This window comes from Python bivittatus, unplaced genomic scaffold (assembly GCF_059951505.1).
Source record: "Python bivittatus isolate LINGU-HERP-01145 unplaced genomic scaffold, Pbiv_v1 ctg000850_np1212, whole genome shotgun sequence".
In the NCBI taxonomy this organism is placed as follows: Eukaryota; Metazoa; Chordata; class Lepidosauria; order Squamata; family Pythonidae; genus Python; species Python bivittatus.
Window position 1 is genome coordinate 14,786,254 of NW_028277112.1, and position 21,562 is coordinate 14,807,815.

Sequence of the window (21,562 nt, forward strand, 5' to 3'; positions counted from 1 at the left end):
ACATTAAGAGAAGTGTCTTAATGGTCAGATCAAGTATCAGTGAAACAGATTGCAATTCTGGATAATGGGTTTTTACTCCCTTGCAATCTTAATCTGATGTTAGACAACCATTTATTTGGGAAACTAAACATCTCAACACTGAGCAGGAAGCTGGACTGAATCAAAAAGATTATTTTAACTATGATTTTGTTATTTTATAAAGTTATAATGTGTGCTTATATTTCTGATAGGAAGCCAGAAATATTCCTCTGATTTAAGGAAAGCAAATTGTGACTGATATTCTGGTGCAGACTTTCTCAGCTGATACTTGTTGGACAGTGTTGGGCTTCAGGGTTTAGCAATCGTAGTCTAGACAAGAGATTTCCTGACATTTTGTTGGTAACTGTGGCTGGCATGTTCAGCGGCAAGGTGAACTAAGACAGTCCCTGGTCAGTTGCCTGTGGTCTGTGTAAGATCACCTTCCCTCTGAAGATCCCAACCATAGATGCTAGTGAAACATCAGGAAATCTGTTGTCTAGACCGTGGTCACTAAACCCTGAAGCCCAACACTGCCCGACAAATTGTCATTGAGTTTCTTTCAGATTTGGAATTAAAATTTTGGTGTTCACATTAAATTTCTGATGCTTAATCAATTGGTAATCTATATCTTGTCCTTCCTGTCTCAGAATAAAATTAGCTAGTCCATCAAGAACTGAGAGGACTTTTGTTTTATCTTTGTAATTCCTAATTTTTGTTTGTTTCTATCTGATATCTGTGCTTCCTTAATAGAAACAGAGATTAAGCCCAATGCAAATGACACCCCAAACCTCCCTGTTGGCCAGATTGCTTGAAAACATTTTTATACTCTTAAAATAAAGCTTTGAAAGGGGATTGAAAGCATTTTCAGCATTAATATGAATGCAGATCAGGCAATAACCACATCAAGCAATGCAGGGGCGTGGGGAGGTTGGAAGGGGGAGTAGAATGTGTGCCCATTCCTCTTATTTCAGTTTCGCTCACATGCAGTGACCCACTTATACAAGGCCTATGTTTCCTGTTCTGTACTGAATTGTTTTTACTTTCTTTGAAAAAAGCACCGAGTTATTTACAATCTTGCATAAGGAATTACTAGAATAAATGTTTAATTTTATATGTATTTGTTTTTAATTAGATTGCTGTAACACATACCATTGACTGGTACATATGTCACTCAAAACTGTCATTATTGGAGAAGTTTATGAGCCCAGTTAGGAAGGGAGGGAGGGAAGTAAGGAATGAAGAAATTTAGTAACACGCTTCCAGGGACAGCAATGGTGGACTGAAGATGGCTCTGCTTTTGTGGAGCTGACCATGGCGAAAAGAGGAGCCAGTGAAGGGATCCTTGGAACCCCTCTCCAGATAAAAGAGGGGACAAGGATCATCCACAAGTTTGCTCTGTACAGAATCTCCCTGCCAAGAGATCACAAAATAGCAATCTCTAGTGGGTTTAAGAGTTCTGGGAGCTGAGGGAAAAACATCCTGCCCAAGCCACAGTTTAGCACCTTTCAAAGGGCACTGGGTCCTCTTTCTTCCTCTCTTAATTACTTTATGGACTTGCTTTTTATGGATTATTTAGAAGTTAAGAACCTTCTGAAGGGCAAATTTTATCACACTGGGAGAATCTCCTTCTACCTTGGATGAAAGAAACTACATGTAAGTCTAAGGTTTAAAAAAAAAAGATTTATTTTTTGAAGAGCAAAAGGGTTTGAAAAGTTAAGGGGCTAGATGGACTTGAAAGAAGATTTCCTGTGGATATTTATAAAAATTACAAAATATATATATATGAAGATTTTGAAATTAATTGTAATTTAAATGTAAATTTCCCATGGGAAAGTTTTCTTGTTTGGAAAATAAACAGATGATAAGGAAACTTGGGGGAAGAGATCCATTAATACAATGGAGCAATAGTATGTGACTATAGAAGAGTTTTAGGTGGTTTGGGAGCAGTGCACCCAGAAATTACTGAAAATACTGTCTGACAGTTTAATAGAGAATATAGGAGAACAACAGATTTCATTGGAGAAAACGGAGATTGAGGCCGATTGAATGTGAATTTGGAGTTTAAAAAATGCCAGATTAGTGATTTGGAAAAAGATGTTGTGGATCTGAAAATGGAAAATGATGCTAATAGGGATTTACAGATGAAAGGGGACATATAAATAATAAACCAGAAGAGTGATTTGAAAAGTTGTCTTATTATGGATTTACAGAAGGGATGTGTTAATTGAATGAAGCTGTTCCTGAGAAGACACAGAAACTATTGAGGCTGTTCTTGAAAGAAGACAAAGAGAAAATGATAAGCAACCAATGTGTGAGACATTATTTGTCAAGATTAAAGAGTAAACTTTTTAAAAGTAAGAAGAAGGTTTATAAAGTGAATTTATTTGACTATGGTTAAAATATAAGTTGTGGTTTCTGGTAGTTACAAATGGGACTTCTTTTTGACCAGGACTGAAGGATGAGGTTTTTAGGATTGGCGTGTAAGTGGGGAGAGATTTCTTTTACTTTACTTTTTAGAGGAAATGATACACTGGATTATAAACTGGATTTCTTTGATTATGGTTAAAATACATATGTTATTATCTCTGGTAGCCCTAAATGGACTTTTGGTGATTAGGATTGAAAGATGAATTTTTACAATTTGATTATTGATAAGAGATGAGATATGGGAAGAAGAGAATTCTTTTATGAAATACTTGAGAAGGTGTTAAATTACTGAAGCTGTTTATACTTGTCTGGAGTGAAGGGGAATTCATCTTTTATATATCTTTTTTTTTCCTTTCTTTTCTCTGTCTCTTTGCACTTCTCTTTTTTCTTTTTTTTACTCTTTATAATTTCTTTAGTTTGTATTTTTTATCCTTGTATTTGAAAACTTGAATAAAAATTATTATAAGAAAAAAGTAATTTAGTCACAGTCCCCTAATTATGAGCCTAGAGTAGATGAAATATATCTCTGTCCAGATAATTTTAAGCAAATGTTAGTCCAGTTAGTTTCAGTGAAGTGGATGAACTCTTGATGTGCACATGGAACTTACATGAGTTCTGATGAACTTTTCATCTTACTGTATAGTCTACTCTGACTGTCAGAGGCTTTCTGAGAACTCATGAAAAGGCACTTTTCTTTCACCCTTTGAATTAGTGATATTACAAGATGCATATGTATCATTCTGCCAAGCATGTGCTCAGCTACCAAGTCATAAGTCTCTCCCAAATGCTTTCTTAATGTTGAAAATTAAGAAGCATAGAAATGCTAATTGTTAGATGAATTGGTTATTGTTTGGGTATACTTTTGAAGAGGAAGAAAGGGTTTTGTGTAGTTTCCGACAGGATTATGCAGATGAGACATTAGTGGAACATAGCATTAAAACTTGCCAAGCCACCCACAGTGTGGTAGCCTTCAGAGGTGTTTCTGCCATGCTTGCTAAGAATGTTATAAATTGTTATCCCAAAATGTCTGGGGAGTACTATGTTTAGGAAAAATATTCTAGTCTGCTACTGGAAGTATTGCATTCTAATGCACTTTGATTTTTTTTTCTAAATAATTCATACTTGGAAATACATATGACAGACTGATTAATGCATAATTGAAGTAAATATCTTAGCAGTTGCCTGCAGTGAAGTTGTCTGCTTATATTAATGCTATGGGGAAAAATCCATATGTCATTCTTAATAAAGTTGGAAGAGTTCAGATGTATAAATGCTTAAGTGTGGAACTACAAGTTAATATATGTACCTAAATATTCCAGAATAATGTTAATCTACCCTAATCAAAGTTAAAATAAGTCTACTTTTAGTGCAAATGATTTGAGAGATACAGTATATAATAAATATATTGCTGCATATTAATATAATGTAAGCAATATATATATATATATTGCTGCATATTGCTGCTTTAGAACTATGCTGTGTATTGACTGAAATCTTGTTAATTCCTTGTTTCAGCAAGTCAAGTACATAGATGCTTTGGCTGGTAATAGCTAAAAAACTTTTTATGACAGAGCTTTTATCATCTTAATTCCATGTTTTTCTTCCTGTTTTTGTGAATTTATAATTTCTGTTCCATATCTAGAAATGGTGGATATTGTCACTGATTTGGTTTGTATACTGAATAAGACATAATATGCATCTATTTTTGTTTGCATTCACATATCATGTTAAGTTTAAAAACAAAAACAAAAAACTTCAGAAATAACCAGCACCTCTTCTGAAGAAAAATTCACTAATTTGAGTAGTAATGAGACTCATCTTCAGAATGTCAACACCAGTGATAAAACGTAAGGAGGAGAATTTGTGTCACACAGATGTTTGTGCTAAGGAATCCATTGCTCGTACAGCTATTTGAATTTTGTTTTCTGTGCAGTCTGAAACCCTGATAGCACAGAATTTGAGAATTATATAAACATAATAATATGCATAGATGTATGTGTGAAGGTTCTTGTAATACAGTCATCCATGCTGTGTATATAGGTATCTACTCTTAACTTTTGTGTATATAGATATCTGTGTATATAGATATGTACTCTTAACTTTTCTAGTTAATATAATCTCTGATATGGCTATTATCGCTGTCATGATTAGACCAGCCTTCTCTAACTAAGGATAATTAAAAAAAAAAAAAAGCAATTGGAAACTGGTTCATTCAATTGAATTTCAATTATTAGTTTTAGAATTTTTGTTTTTCTGTGTGGTAGGCCTGTAGGATAGAAGATTGGAGACCCCAAATTTCATCTCCAGAAGCACTTTAAATCTTCTCATCCTGGATCCACTTCTTGCTTTGGGGTGATGGCCTTGTAGTTCCTGTCCATCTATCCTCCTGGAAGCATGTCTAGGACTTTCATATCTGGGGCTGCCCTTCTGATAATTAACAACTTAAGATGCAAATATAGAAATATTTTTTTAGCGGAGCATTGTAGCACAGAAGTATGGTTTCTAGAGGATTCAGCTGTTTGTTTTCCCCTTGGGAGATAAACAAAATTATTTATTTATAAAGAAAAACATGTAGAATGCTCTATTTGCTTCATTATTAAAATGCAGATGTGAACAAAATTATAGTGTAGCCCAGAACATAGTAATACAGCAATCTGCAGATTAAGTTAAGAAAAATCCAAGACAAAATGTGATTTTTGGACAGACCACAACATGGGCCTGGTCTAATACAAATTGAGAGATCTCTGCCCAAAATATTTAGAATACAAGATGTATAGAGAATTCAAAACAATGCAGAAGACAAGAAGACTCTAAAGAAAAAAATATTTTATCTTAATGAACATAGACTGAGATATGTGTAAGGCTGAAATCAAACATTCAATTTCATAACTTGCACAGAGTGATAAAAGACTTGAAACTTAGCATAACAGAGCAAACAGAAGAACATAAACCAGAAACCTAGTGAAAATTCGTGGCTACACATTTATTTCTACAGTCCTGAAGTAAGTGGCCCTTCAGAGTTCCTGAACTCCAACTTCTTGGAGAACTTCCATCAGAAGCTATTGGGGATAGGAAAACCCCATCCTTGCTCAGACTCTTTCCACAGACTTCTTTCTGAAAGAAAGGCAAAACTAATAGCCATCTCACTGGTAAGGACAGTGTGCAAATCTATAGTTCCCAGTCCAGCAAACTTTTTTTTAGTGTTTGCTTTTTTAGGATTATCTGATTGGCACAGTAAAAAGCAACAGTAAAATCCTTAAAACAATTTACAAGACAAAGTTTTATTTTTGAATATGAATTATACTTCCCTATAACTGAGCAGAGGTGCATATATGCATATAAAGTTAGTTTATATTATATAATATTCTTTGGGGGAGCAATCTGAGATAGAACAATTTGAATGATGAAACTTGTAAATGTAATACAGTAGTTAAGTGAATGCTTGTTGTTTGTTACTCTTATTTTTAAATTTTGCATTAAAGCATTATGGATCCTTGTTAAAGACACAAAACTCCAGTAGTATTTAGAAGGTATTTGTATTTAGAGAGGAACTGAAAATTATTTTTTGTCAACTTGAAAGGCCAAGACTCCTTCAGCATGAGCTGATCAATGTACTTTGGAGTGGGGGCATTCATGAAAAACCTGAGCAGATATAGAGTTATGATGACCAGAATTTTGGTTATGGTATTTCTAGTGATTTATGTTTCTTAATTTTATAAACTGTGCCTGATCTTAATAGTATATTTTAAAAGAAAATACATTGTGTTGTAGTAAGGATATTTGAAGCAAGTTGTACTGAATTGTTAAAATGTTTTCTGTGATTTCCTTAAAGGTAGAGTATGGTGGTGCAAGAGACATTTGTCACTGGTGAAATTCAGTGATCTACTTACGTTTTTGCAAACTCATCCTGAAAATCTATTCCTGAGGAGTTCAGGAAGTCTATAAATCTGTATCTGAGGGAACATTAAAGGGTGGCTCTAGACTATAGAAGATTTGAAGTCCCACTTCACAAGCAGATTCTGTTTATTATTGGATTTGCCTTGTGAGGAAATCACCAAAACACCTTGATTCATCCATTTGTTTAGCAACTATTACAGCAGCTATTTGAGCTGTTACTATACAGACACCTTGCAGATGGTTTCTTATATGAGAACTATAATATGAACCCCAATTTTTATCAACTATATGTAAAATAATCAAAAACCCAACCACAACCATTTCAATTACTTGTTCCATAACATGTTGCTTTTGTATTTCTTAGATCGAGTTCAGTTACCTAGAAATATGATTGAAAACAGCATGTTCGAGGAAGAGCCTGATGTGGTTGACTTGGCTAAAGAGCCTAGCTTGCATCCTTTGGAGCCTGATGAAGTAGAATATGAACCAAGAAGTTCTCGTCTTCTTGTACGTGGTCTTGGAGATCATGAAATGGATGAAGATGAAGAAGATTATGAATCGTCATCAGCCAAACTTCTGGGAATGTCTTTCATGAATAGAAGCACTGGCCTGCGTAATAATATGGCTGGTTATAGACAGCGTTCAGATGGCTCATGTTCTCCATCTGTAAGGACCACAGTAATCTGTGCTGTTGTTCTTGTGATAGCTGTGTCTGTAATAATGGCAATCTATCTTCTTCCCAAGTGCACTTTTACCAAAGAAGGTTGTCACAACAAAAACCACACAATGGAAGATATATATCCTTTGGCAACTAATGGAAAGCCTTTTCCATGGGCTCATTTTAGGCTTCCAGGTGCTATTGTTCCAGTACATTATGATATTGTTCTACAGCCAAATCTAACCACAATGAGATTTACAGGTTCTGTTCTGATAACTGTGGAGGTTATTCAGGTTACTATGCATATCATACTTCATAGTTCAAAGCTTAATATTACCAAGGTAACACTTGCTTCACTGGGTTCAAGCCAGCCAAAACCAGCAAATTTTCTGGAATATCCAGTGAATGACCAGATTGCAATTATAGCTCCAGAAGCTCTTCTTGTGGGACAAAAATATAACATCAACCTGGAGTATTCCTCAAATTTATCAGACACTTACTCTGGCTTTTATAAAATTGCATTTAAGAATAGCAGCTCAACAAGGTAAGATTAGAATGGATTTATTTCTGTCTTAACTGGAAAAAAATTATGTGCATGTATTGAAGGAGCGCATAACCCCTCAGGGCTGCATGCAGCTTTTGAAAGCCTTGGATGCAGGCTCCTAAATCGCGGAGAAGTTGTTTCCAAATTTTAAGTTTGGAAATTATTAAAAACAAGGGGAATAATCACACTGAAAAATAGTTTTTGTTAAGCCTCTGTTTTTGTCTTGGGCTTGCTTATTTTTTTGGAGTGTACTCCCACCCTTGGCATACCATTTAACAGCCAACACAGGATATCAGCTGGAAAAAGGTTGCACGTCTCTGATGTACTGTATGATGTAACCCCATTTTAAAGGAACTGTATTATGATTCATTTTCTTCTTATTGATTTATCTTCAGATTTCTCTTCATACCAAGGTAGCTGGCTTCCAGATTAGCACATAGGAGAACTAAAATATTCATCTTTATAGATTAGTTTTAATATTATCTATATTGCTGAATATTAAGGAATCCTATTGTGGAAATAAAGCGCTATTCTTTATTTAGTATCAGAACATCTTAGTGCCACCTGAAATGCACACTTGGCATGCAAAAAATCCCTGATTTAATTCTGGGTATTTTCATGGAAGACTTCTTCCTTGAAATCTAGAAAGACTGCTGCCAATCAGTACTAATAATATTGTGCTAAATAGAATCAAGCAGGCTTATATATGGCTGGGCACTATGGCCATATGACATTTGGCCATTGAATAGGCCATTAAATGTACTAGGCCTAGTTTTCAGGTAATTATAAACCAAAACTCCTGAATAATAATATGGGTTTTGGTTTTGTTAATATAAAAGTTGTTCACTTGAACATTTCGAACTAGAGGAATTAGGATAAGTCATTTTTTTCCTGTTGTAGATGCTGTATAGAGAATTTAATTTTTTTTAAAAAAAATCTAGCTGTATATGTAATTGTTATTGTTAGGATCTTGACCAAAATATGGCTAATGTCAAATGCAATTTGTTTAACTTAATTTTTTTGGAAATAAAATGCATCACAAGGTGGATTAAGCTACAACAGGTAAAAGGAGTTTAAAATGCATTATAAGTATAAAGATGACTTAGGAAGATGCTTTTAAATGTCTTGGATGAAGCGTTATGAAGGCCACATCTTTGTAACAATTCCCTGTGTGCTACATAACTCTTAATATTCATATGGATTCAATGTCCTAGAAATCTGTCAGGTCCTTTTGAATTTCTAGATGGGGTAGCATTTTACTTTTCTTGAACAATTAAAGTAATATGGCTAGGATTGTGTTTTTCGCTCTAAATTTTATTTCTCAACTATGTAATATATATCGATTAAAAAGAAATCAGATTTGAATGCATTTCTTTTATTTTTATCAGTTGGCTTGCAGCAACTCAATTTGAGCCCCTGTCGGCAAGAGCAGCATTCCCTTGCTTTGATGAACCAGCATTCAAAGCCAATTTTCAAATCAAAGTCAAGAGAGAATATCAACACACTGCTCTGTCAAATATGCCAAAGGTATATACTATCCATATTTTTGTGGTCTGATGTTTATACAGTTATATGCTCATGATATGTGCCACAGAACAGGAAAATTGTGTTACTTGGTAAAGAACTTTATGTTATGAGCTTATGTGGCTATTAGTCACATTTTTGTATTTCTCCCCACAATAAAAAAGCAAGATACAGTGGTACCTCGAGTTACGAATTTAATCCGTTCCGTGACTCTGGTTGCAACTCGAATTGGTCGCAACACGAGGCAGATTTTCCCATAAGGTTCAGTGTAATTACCGTTAATCCGTTCTGGCGTGGAGGACAGAGAGGCGGCTATTGCTTGGAGGGAGAGTCAGGGGCGGAAAAATGGCCGCGGACCATGTGTCAGGGGCAGAAAAATGGCCGCGGACCACGTGTCAGGGGCGGGAAAATGGCCGCGGACCACATGTCAGGGGTGGAAAATGGCTACGGACCACGTGTCACGGGAGGGAAAATGGCTGCGGATCCGGTTCGTAACTCGAGGTGGTTCGCAACACGAGGTAAATTTTTGGGGCCGGAGCTGGTCGTAACACGAAAAATTCGTAAGCAGAGGCGTTCGTAACTCAAAGTACCACTATAAATGTAGCTTTAAGAAAAGCTAAAAGATTGATATAATCTACTTTCCACTTTCCCTTGGAGGCTAGCTGGATTGCGCTGGGAATCCCACAAATAGGATATGAAGGCTTTTCCTTTTTTGTCAATAGCAACAGAGATTGCATTTTTGTAACCAACTCTATTCATTTCAGTTGACTGATTTTTAATTATTATAAGGCCTAGAAAATGTGGTGGCATTATTGCAGAGATATTCCACTAAATGAAAGAACATGGTAACATTTTTTTTTTCAAAATGGTGGCTGACAAACATGGAAAACTCTAGGTCTCAGGATCAAAGGGAAGATGGGTGGTCAGTAAAAGGGGGAGCTTTGAACATTATGACCCTTTTTCCAAACCTGGCATCTGTCCATGTTAGCTGAGCCATATAGGGTCCCACTAATCTTAAAAGAACAAAGAAGCAGTCGGATGCTGGTGACTAGCCATTGAAGAGTGAACATGTGAGAGCAAATAGACGAAGGAGAAAGTGGATGAGAAAATGATCGGAGTATTGTTTTTTATTAGAGTTTCAGTATTGCTGAATGAGAGTCTGGAACCGGTATGACAAGATTTAGAGAAAATGAAGGCACGGTGGAATTGGATTAAAGGGGATTGGAACTGAAACAGAAGAAGCGAGAGGATTTTAACGGTGGCAGTTGATTATAAAATGAAAGAGAAAGTGAGAAGATGAGAAGAAAGATAAGAACTGGATTCACTAATATCCATGCCAGTGTGGCTCAGAAATTAACCAGTGGCTAACAAAAGTAGCTGCGCAGTCTGGATGGAGAAAAAGTGGCTGGGGGAAGAATAGGTGCAGAATCTTTTCATTAACAACATCTGGCCTAGGTGCTAGATGAGGGCTGCAGGAAGAGTGAGTGCTGAGCTAGTTGAAAGGCCAAGCTACTGAGTACCTGTAATAGATGAGAGCAGTTGGTGATGCCAAGAGATGCAGATCATAGCTATGGGTCCTCCCTTGGGCAGCTTCAGATGCCAGGAACATCAATCAGATTATCTTTGGGGGCACAGTCACTAAGGAAGTGCCACGTAGAGCTGTCTGATTTTGTGTCAGATTCAAAGAGGAGGCCCCTCTGGAGTGAGAAGGGGAAATTCCTACTTTCATCAGTTCAGTAAGAGGGAGTTGGGGTGGGAAGGGATCAATAGAAATGTTTTAAGTTGAGGATAGAAGAGATTGATGTGAAAGTGAAAAAATGTAGTGTGAATATGTAGTTTTAATGTAGGATGGGTAAATCTGAGTAGCAGGGACCTCTCTTGTCTGGATAAATACAAAATAAGTTTTGGATGAAAAAGTGAGAGGGAAGCATACCTAGAGGATTGGTATTGGTTGTAGTAACAGCTCTGTTGGCTGGAAATAGGAAGTGGGAAATTCAGAAGATCAAGTGGAGTCATGAGAGACAAGCATATCCTGACAGTAACAGGAAAGAGAAAATATGACTGGAGACTCTGGCTTGACCATTCCAGGAGAAGAAGATCTGCACATTGTAGTTAATCTCCACTTCCAAACCAGCAATCTAGTTCTGGAGACCATTTTACCAGATAACTGGAGCTTTAGGTTGCTCCTAGTAATACTAGATTTATGTGTGATAAGACTACACAGATAACAAGCAGACATGGTGGAATGAGAGTGGCAGTGTTGCCCCTTGGAGATCTGCCCTCTTGAGTCTTGTCTTGCATCATGTATGATACTAATGTGTGGGGAGCAATGATCTTCAAAGAAAGTTTACTGGCAGCCAAGGACTCTTCCCATGATGTGATGGGTCTCAGTGCTTATATCTCAACGTTGAATTGTAAAGGCAAGCTGGGTATTCTGCTTGTGTGCTGCACATTTTGCTGCATAGTGGAAGCTCTTCCTAAGTATCTTTACCTCATCTCTGGGCTGGTGTTGGTGTCTCCCTTGTTTGAAGTGCTGGAAAACTTCAATTTTGAGGTCTTGGGGTGAGGTTCAAGTATTCATGGCCTACATGACACTAAGGGTGGCAAAGTTTCTTCTCTGCCCTTATTGCATTGGCATAAAATGCCACCCCCCCAATTCTTCCCTTCTAGGGGTGGGAATTGTCAAGATCTGTCAACAGGCTGCTGTGGGAGTTTAGGACATTTCACTGATAATATTGCTCCAGTTTCCTCAAATCTTGAACTCTACATGGGCATAATCTCTGAAGATAACCGTGTTTTTTTTCCCCTGCTGCTGTTTCACATTTATGTGAAATCTGGGAGAAGTCATCTGTTGCATCAGGGTACAGTATCATCAATATGTTAATACCTAGTTATATATCTCCAACCTGAGCCAAACAATAATGCAGTGGAAATCCTGACCTGGTGCTTGGGAGGCTGTAGGGATTTGGTTTGTGAGTGTGTGTGGAGGGGTGGACTTTGATCTTAGCTGAATCCCATCAAGGCTTGATTACTGGTTGTCCAGACCTTTAAAGCCCTACATGGCTTGGGACCTGGTCTCTTAAGGAGCAGTTTCTTCAAGTGGATCCTACCCATCCAGTACACATGTCTCAGTTTGGGATGCAGAGAGTTCCTTTCACATATGAGATCGAAGGGAAAACAAGCACATCTTGTTTCTCAGCATTAGCACCTACCTTACTGTAGCAGCCTTCCATCAGAAATATGGGTAGCACCATCACTTCTGACCTCTAGAAAAATGTTAAAAACTGAGCTTTTCAGAAGAACATTTAATTAAGACACGTCACTGGTATCATATTATTAATTTTGATTTTAGTAATTTATGAAATACTTTGATAATTGTAGATTCTTATTTTTGTATTACATAAATAATTTGGTTTTTATTGTACACCATCATGAATCAATGTGGAATGTACCACTATACAAATCCAACTGATTATATAAGATTCTTAGATTCATGGTATTTCTGGTCATAGAGACTGAAATATGGAAAAAATAAGGCAAAAGAGTTTTGGTAAGAAGTATAGTTTGTTTTCTTTTGCTAATTTGTATACATTTATTCAAATTTAGAAATAATTACCTGTGATGGAATGGAATTATGAAGGCCAGGCTCAGGGAGATAAACATTTTCTTAGCTCGCCAGAAGAGCGTGGGAGCACCAAGAGGATGAGATTGGCACCTCCCTGAGGAATTCACACTGTTGTGGCTGGCTGGCTTGGGAGCTGGGGTTTCAGTCTGGGAAAATTCTTGCTAGAGGTTGTAGCTAATAAACATAGCTGAACTGAATCTGCATTGTCTCTTGGAGTTCCTTGGACTAGGCCTGACATTACCATAATATAGCAATATAATATATCCTACCCTAAGGCTTTTTTTTTTGCTTCATTTATTTAATTAAATGACTGCCTAGGTATAGGAGGTTAATTATTGTGAGAATGCAGTGCTAGCTGATTAGGAGTGGGATTAGCCCTTTTGCCTTTGAAACCTTATAATGTAATTATATGGCACTCTAACAAATGCTCTCTAGAGTGTCTTTTTATCTTTTTTAACATTATGTAGCATCATTTTGTGCGTAATGTGCCCTAGTTTGGGCTACCCTGATTTTTTTTCAAATGAAATTTAAAAAAAAGCAAAAATGAGGAGACTGATGGTAAATTCTTCATTAAAATGCTCGTACAGCTTTCTTGCTATCAGTTCCTGTTTTTCAGTGATGCTTTGCAAATTTGGCATCAGTGCTTTTTAAATATACTATAGGAGCAGTTTCTTGAAAGAATCCTAGTCAGGCTGAGATCATGTCATGAAATAAATTGAGTCTGTGTAACAGCATCATGCAACCAAAAGTCAAATAAGTAATGACTTTTACTTTAAAGTGCTTTCTGCTAATACTCTGGATGAATGTTTCTTTCTCAGTTAACACATTCATGAAGTGTGTTACATACAGAACAAATATCTTTATAAAATCAACTGTTTACTATCTTTGGTTCAACCCTGGCGGGTGAGCTTGCTCTATACTGAACAGTGATTTTTACTTCTTAGATTTATTGATATAATTTTAATTTGCAAACTATTGAGTAGTGCAGTCATAGGAAATATCAATATTCTGTACATTGCATTTTGCATATTAGCCACTCTCCAAGCATCTCAACATAGAACAGATGGCTTCTGAAACTTATGCTCCAGGATCTGCAGCTTCTATTTACATAATTAAATTATGATCTCTGGTTTGTATTTCCAGAATTCAACCAAAGCCCTGGCAAATGGATTATTTCAAGACGAATTCTCTGTGAGCTTGAAAATGAGCACTTACCTAGTAGCTGTCATTGTTGGAAACTTGGCACATACCAGTAAGGAAACAAATGGGATTCTGGTATGTGGACTTTTTGCTCCTAAAAACCTTACTTGTGTTTTCCCAGTGTGTTATGATATACTTGCTAGGTTTGAATTAATAATGTTCACTAGCTTGAGTCATTGCACCACTGAGAGTAGACTGTAGTTTTCTGACCTGATAGTATCAGTTGGCTTGGTAGCTGCTTTTTTTTTTTTTTTGCTCATATCAAATTATTACAAGATTCAGTAGTGTATGTTAATCTAAACAAGGAGTATGTGCCTATTTGTCAGGGCCAGGGGAGAACTGTTGTGAATCATCTTGAAGAAAGATCCATTTGCTGACCTAAATCTGAAGAGACAGAATAATGTGAAGCTCCTTTTCAGTTCTTATTCTACCCACTACTTCCTTTTATTTCCACCTGATGAGATCTGTTTTTATCTGGGGAAAATCTCAGCCACTCCTTCTGATGCTGGTCGGAGGCAGAGGGGAAATACCCAACTAGTGGCCCAGACCTGAACTATGAACGTGTATGTATTAGCACCATAGAAGTGGCTCTTCTGCCATCAGAATGTAAGTCTTTAGAAATGACAAAACAAGGAAAATATCTATTTTCATATTATAAAACAAAATATGCTATACAAATGGGACTAAGACAAAAGCTATCTTGACAATATTTATTGTAAATAGTGAAAATTGGTTCTCAGTGGACTGACTTATAAATGCTGCCTTGTCAACTATTGTACTGAATCTTCGTTTTTCTCATTAAGAAATGTAGACAATGAAAAAGTGAATTCCACTGAGATTTTCCTCTGACTTCCTCTCTCTTTCCTATTGTGCCAGGTATCTGTCTATGCTGTAGCACAAAAGCTGGAGCAGACTGAGTATGCCTTGAACACAGCAGTGAAGCTTCTTGAATTTTACCAGAATTATTTTAACATAACATACCCATTTAACAAAATAGGTGAGAGATTGTATATTCTTATGAGATTGTTGATCAAGTCAGCAACTTTATAGACCTCCCTTGTAAATAATGTTTTTAAAGGGATGGTAAGTTGGACATAGTGTGGAAGGTTTAGATACGTTGTTTGAGAATCAGGGGGAAAAAATAAATTAAAACATTTATTTCAATCTGTAGGCCACAGCTTTGATTAATTTTTGTAAAAAAGATTTAAAAGGCTGGTATGCAGAGTCCCCAAATGATTTTACACTTCAAACACTACTTCATAAACTCTGCCATAGTCTCTTATTGTCTTTTTTTAAAAAGAAGCAAAGGTATTTGGAAATAGTAATCAAGTAAAATCAGTTAAAATAATAAACTGAAGCAGAAGTAGCATTCAGCTGAAAATTGTGAGGGAAACAATTTTGCCCTTCTGTTTAAAGAAACAAAGGTTAATTCTTCCTGCTGTGCTCTGAACTATGTGAACCTTCTGAACAATTTCTAATGTCAGTCCCCGCACATGATATATTTATTGATACATTGATGTAATGCATTAATATACGATTTCATATGCCGAAACATCTAAGGGCAATTTACAATAAATAGATGATGAAACAATATAAACAGCAAAATAAAAGCAGTATTCCATAAATATATATTCATTAGAGAGGTGGGGGAGAGGATAAGAAAAGAAAACAGTATTCCAACATGCGTGTCAGGAAGTCCTGGAGGAAGAGTAAGTTTTCAGCAGGTGCCTAAAGATGTTACAGTATTTTTTTCCTTTTGTGCCTTTGAGTCCGTGTTGACTTCTGGTGACTGTCTAAACTAGTCCCTGCAGTTTTCTTGGCAATGTTTTTTTTTTCCAGAAGTGGCTTGCCATTGCCATCTTCCTAGGTCTGAGAGAATGACTGGCTCAAAGTCACCCAGCTGGCTTTGTGCCCAAGGCAGGACTAGAATTCATAATCTCCCAGTTTCTAGCCTGGTGCCTTAACCACTACACCAAACTGACTATTACAGTAAGCGCCTCCTGAATTTCAGAGGGAAAAAGCATTCCAGAGTGTGGATACCAACACAAAAGCCACACATGAACATCTGCCAGATGGCACTCAGCAGCTCTTGGTACATATAGCAGCACCTCCCTAATGATCTCAGTGACCAGACAGTTCTATAACACCTTTAACAAGGAGATTATTTTTCTTAAAGGTTACAAAAGTACTTATTCAGGCAGTAAGTAATGGTGTAACTTGGACAACACTATTTTTTTTGGGGGGGGGGGAGAAGGTTGTATCTAATGCCAAATATAAACATAGTTGATGAGAATGCCTAAAGAACACAGCTGGTATACATCTAAATCTCAGTAAAATTAGCCAGAATTAATGGTAAGTCATGACTGATAGAAGTGTAGGGTATAATAAGGGTAATTGAGAAGGGAACAAGTCCAGAAGAAAAAAAATGTGCTGTCTTGGTTGTTTCTTCCTTTTTTAAAATGGATTATCAGTTCCCACTGTTATAACTCCCCCTTTGTTTACCCCTCATATAGGTTAAGGCTGCCAATGGTTGTTAGTCATATTATGTGCAGTCTCAGAGTCAGTATGTCTCTAAATGGAGGATGCTAGGAATCCAAAGAGGAGAGTACTGTTGTTCTCATTCCCCCGACTGTAGGCTTCCCATAGGATGGCCATTTTGGAACAGAATGCTAGATTAAATAATTCTTCAGTTGGATCTCCTTAATTTTTTTAATGAAATTTCTTTATCATAGCTTGATATTATACTCTGAGAGGGCATATTCTCAGGAAACAAAAAATATCATTTAGAAGTAACAGCTAATATTAGGGTGGAAAATATAGTGGTGAGCTAGAAAATATGCTAAATGTTAATAATCAGCAAAAGTAGTAGATAGGCAAAAATGAATTACTACACCTGTATAGTTTTAAATACCATCATATGATAGGAAGATACAACCATTTATAAAACTAAGTACAAGTGAATGTATTATATTTTAGTGTTTTAGATGCTGATATGTGTATACATACTGGATGTATGTACATAATAATGTAACATCCACGCAGAGCTTTTAATGAGTGGGAGTGCAGTAGGCAAAGTGTGTAGTAATTAGTTTACAGTAATGAGAAATGTATAGCCTGAGTCTTAGCAGTAAGATACTTTGTAAACAAGTAAGAGAGACTCCTTCACTGCATTATTATACAATTAAACATGGTGAATGTTCCTATTACCTTTTTGAGAAGGCACATATTTATGTGCCTGCACAAGTTTAAGAATTTAAGAATTCCCTTAGTTTATAAAAGATGTGGGATAGATTAAATATATTGATAAACTGCCCACATGTTGTTTAAAAGTGACAAGATCAAGTTCATCAGAGATTATGGATATGTCCATGGAATTAAATATCAGTATGTATGATGGAAATGTTCAATAAGCTTTGTAAATAGTGAATGCTGGAAGTATGTTTAAAATAGTTCTTCCTTCTTTGTCCAGATTTGGTAGCTCTTCCAGATTTTCAGGCTGCAGGTATGGAGAACTGGGGTTTGATCACTTTTCGAGAGACAGCACTCCTTTTTGATAATAACACTTCTTCAGCAATTGATAAAAAGAGAGTAACAGCAGTAATTGCTCATGAGCTAGCCCACCAGGTATGGAATCTACTGTTCTCTGTATTCTAAAAGTACTAAAAAGATGGTTCTCTTTTAAATAATTGAAATTCCCAAACTGGTAGTTTACAAGCAAGCTTGTTTTTTCTAATTTTTTATTCCATTGTTCTAATAAGTTAATTCAGCCACTGATGCATTTAAGCTGGAAGTGATTTCTTTATTTTCTCCCTGCCACACCCATCTCTAGCATGAGTACCTGGCATGCGATATGAGAGCAGTAGAATTGTGAACCCTGGAGTTACCTTACTTTAGTCTTCTTCCTTTCTTACATGTTGTACAGTCAAAATATATGAAAGACTTAAAGAAATAGCAGAGAAGATTTTTTAAAAGGCCAATCTACATACTAACCTGTGCACAAAAAGCAATAAGAAAGAATTACAGGCAATTACAAATTGGAAGAACATGTGAGCTACCAGTGTGCATAGGCTGTGGCCACCAATTAGGTGTTAATGTGGATTTCATGTATATATTGTTGCATTTTTAGTTGTAGTAATCTAATCCTCTGCAACCAATATTGTGACACAGCTAGAACAATTTGCAGCACTGTATCCTGCAGCTAAGATGCTTCTGAAAGTTTTGATTAATTAAACATTAACATACCATAAGCTGTCAGCACAGGCACTTATTAAAGAATCATATAGCCAATCACATGGCTTTACTGGCTGAGGGAGCATATATAGCCCTAGTACAAGCTTTTTGTTCTGTTTCCTGTTGTAAAGATTAATGTTGTTTTGTGAAGCTGATACACTAGTTTTTGAGGATGTATGAGTCTTTTTTTTTTTTTTTAAGTATATGACAGCCCTCTAGATGTCTTGAGCTGAACTCTTGGAATCTCTGGCTAGAACAGATGGGCTAGAATAGATCTGGAAGTCCTTGTATATATCTCAGCCTAGGGCTCCATCTTTTGACACAGAATGTAATAATAGAGGCATAATATGTACTTTATGTTTGTAGTGGTTTGGCAATCTGGTAACAATGGAATGGTGGAATGACCTGTGGCTGAATGAAGGATTTGCTACTTTTATGGAAAATCTTGCCATGAAGATGGTCTTTCCAGATTTGTATACTGTAAGTGCATTGAGGGTTGATGGGTTTATATATTTCTCATCTTTTCTATGCGTCTTTTGACTTGACCTGTCTTCCTATTTAGCCTCAAAAGCTAGAGCTGTTTATATAATTTAGGAGGTTATTTGTGAAAAAGAAAAACTTAATTTTTCATAGCTAGGAAAAATACTTCATAGGCTAAGAAATTAAGTCTTTCCCTCACAGCTGGGTAAAATAATTGATATACCTTAAGTTACAGGCAGTCCCCAGGTTAAGAACATCCAACTTACGAACAGCTCTTACTTACAAACGGGCTGCCTATTACTAAAAATGGCAGACGGCGTTCTCCTTCCTCGAGCTGATGAACTGCTGAAGCTGCACAATGTTTTCATCAACTGCTGAAGCTGCGCGTTTTTAATATACAGTTTTCAGTGGTTTTCAGTGGTTCATGAAAACATCGCGCAGCTTAAGCAGTTCTTTGGCTCAAGGAAGAACACTGCCATTTTTTAGTAACTCATAAGTACAAGTTCCAACTTAACATACAAATTCGAGTTAAAGACAGACTTAGGAACAGAACTCATTCTTAACCTGAGGATTGCCTATACTGATATTTTTGAAAAGTAGAAGAGTGACAAAAAGAAATTCTGCCAGTCTACAATTAGAAGGTCTTATTTCTACTATTCCTCCTGAAATAAATGCCAGTTAAGGTAAAAAATACTTTGGTTCCAAGAAAATTAGGATTTTTAAAGTATATTTGGCAACCTTTGTTCAGTAAAATGGTTGGATTTCTTTTGGTTAAAACTGTGAAAATAACAAATTTGGATTCCAGATAATAGCTATTTCCATCATGGCTCCTGGTACAAAAGTTAATGTACACTAAAATATTGAACAGGATGTCAAGAAATAAGTATTCTGTAGACTTGGGAAGAAAGACATCAATAGCTGTGGAGAGAAATGATGAATGATGTAACGTGTAAATGGAACATTTGCAATTTGTGGTAGGTAGGGAGTATCTGTGTCTCTCTTACTCACATATCCTGTCATGGAAGGCTCTTACAGGGTAAGCTTCCTACTTAAACTAATTTGGAAATCTCATGAATGAAACTATATATACAGTACATTGCTATCATGAAGAAATAACATTTCACCATTTGATGGTGCCAGATCGTTTCATAAGATACATAGTTTTTCTCTGGGTGAATGAGTGAAAACATACCAGCTTGATTTGCCTCTCCCAGTGCCATTATTTTCTGGAATGTATGGTCACTTGGAGGTACTCTTTATGAATTGATTGTGCCTCTGTATTATTTGCTTAATGTGGGTTAAAGGAGCAAATGTAATAGTGCAGTTGTCTATCCTCTTTCAAATGTAAAACTCATCAAGTGACTTTGAACCAGATGATATCTGTCACCCTAACCTACTACACAAAGTTGATGGAGGATATAATAAGGGATATGATGGGTGCTTGAACTCCAAGAGAAAAGACAAGTCATAAATGTAATAATAAAATAAGAATAAGAATCTTCATGATAGATACAATAATTTATAAAATTCTCAGAGGACCTACCAGATAGAAAAAATATATGAAAAAAAGCCTTTTTTTCCTGATCTTTACTGACTGGTTAAATTTATCATGTTAATTAATGTTCATTTTACTTAAATGTCTTTCAATTCTTCAGGATGACATTTTTTTAAATCTGCAATTTAAGACCATGGAGAAAGATTCCATGAATTCATCTCACCCGGTTTCCCTTGCTGTCAATTCATCAGCAGAGATCGAACAAATGTTTGATGTAGTCTCCTACATCAAGGTAACTTCATAGGTTCTGTAAATGTGGTTTTAATAAAATTAAATGCATTTGCAAAGTTGATACAGATCTATTTCAAATCACATTCTAAGTATGGGCAACAAGAGGTCAGAAGCTGAAGGAAAAAACATTTCAAGAGTGGATTAGGAGGGAGGTGTTGAGAGGACAATATAATGGAAAATATATATCCCATTGGGAGAAATTTTTAATCTGATTTTTTTAGCAGACAAATGCTTGGTTTTAGAAATATCTTTTTTTTTAAAAAAAGGAAGAGCTAAAAAGAATATTTTTGTTCTCTCTTCACTGATGGCACCTTAAATAGTTCCTTACTTCAGCATTTTTGAATGTTTTTGGATATAACATTAAATCAGGGATGGGAAATCTATAGGGTTCAAATAATCCCTGAGATCTAGTTTTGCAAGATAATTCTGGTGGTTCCCACTCCTCCCCCATAAAATTCTAAAACAGGGGCCAAGCCTCAGGGAGTCATCTTAATTTGCATAATGCCCCTTCTTCCCACTGTAATAAACCTGCCATGATCAAGGTGGCTTTTGAAGGTCAGAAAACATAATAGAAGATGTTTATAAAGTATAGCCTCTCCTCAAAAAAGCTGCCTGCTTTAAACCATGTTTAGCATAATGAGAAGAAACTCAGCTTCATTCCATGCTTGCATCTTTAGGATTCTGTGAGAAGATATCAGAAGCATCTACTTCTGTTTTAGATTAATCATAGTTTGGTTAACACACTAAACCATGGTACATTTTATTAAAAGAACTAGTTTCTTCATGGCTAAATCAAAGGAAAATGTGGGAGAACTTGAGCCCTGGGGCAGGCATGGTTTGCAGCTATATCTGAATCTCCTATGGTTCTCCTCCTGTCTCCTTTTGAACATACTTAGCTATGGTTAAGAATCAGCAACATTCAGCAATACAAATAAGTGGTGCCCATAAAAGGATTTTTTAAAATATAAAATAAAATGAAGTCTCAGAAGACTGGACAGATTTAAAAAATGATGTATATTGCTGTTCACACGTGACACCTTTGTCTAAAATGTTTGCCTTTGTCTAAAATGTTTGCTATAGAAAAAAGACCAGGGTATCCCCACACATTCCCTATAGAGAAGTTAGGGATATAGCTTCATCAGTTACCTCTATGCACACCTTTAAGTCAATACT

At 36.2% G+C, this 21,562-nt stretch overlaps 1 protein-coding gene across 1 annotated transcript in view; it reads left to right on the forward strand.

The window, feature by feature from the left end:
• Positions 1-21,562, forward strand: part of LNPEP (leucyl and cystinyl aminopeptidase) — a 56,820-nt gene that overhangs the window by 14,060 nt on the left and 21,198 nt on the right. Inside the window, exons 2-8 of the mRNA XM_007430066.4 lie at positions 6,707-7,544; positions 8,933-9,071; positions 13,837-13,968; positions 14,770-14,890; positions 17,363-17,517; positions 18,490-18,603; positions 20,259-20,390. Coding sequence (XP_007430128.1) covers positions 6,707-7,544; positions 8,933-9,071; positions 13,837-13,968; positions 14,770-14,890; positions 17,363-17,517; positions 18,490-18,603; positions 20,259-20,390 — 1,631 coding nt within the window. The remainder of the gene's footprint in view (positions 1-6,706; positions 7,545-8,932; positions 9,072-13,836; positions 13,969-14,769; positions 14,891-17,362; positions 17,518-18,489; positions 18,604-20,258; positions 20,391-21,562) is intronic.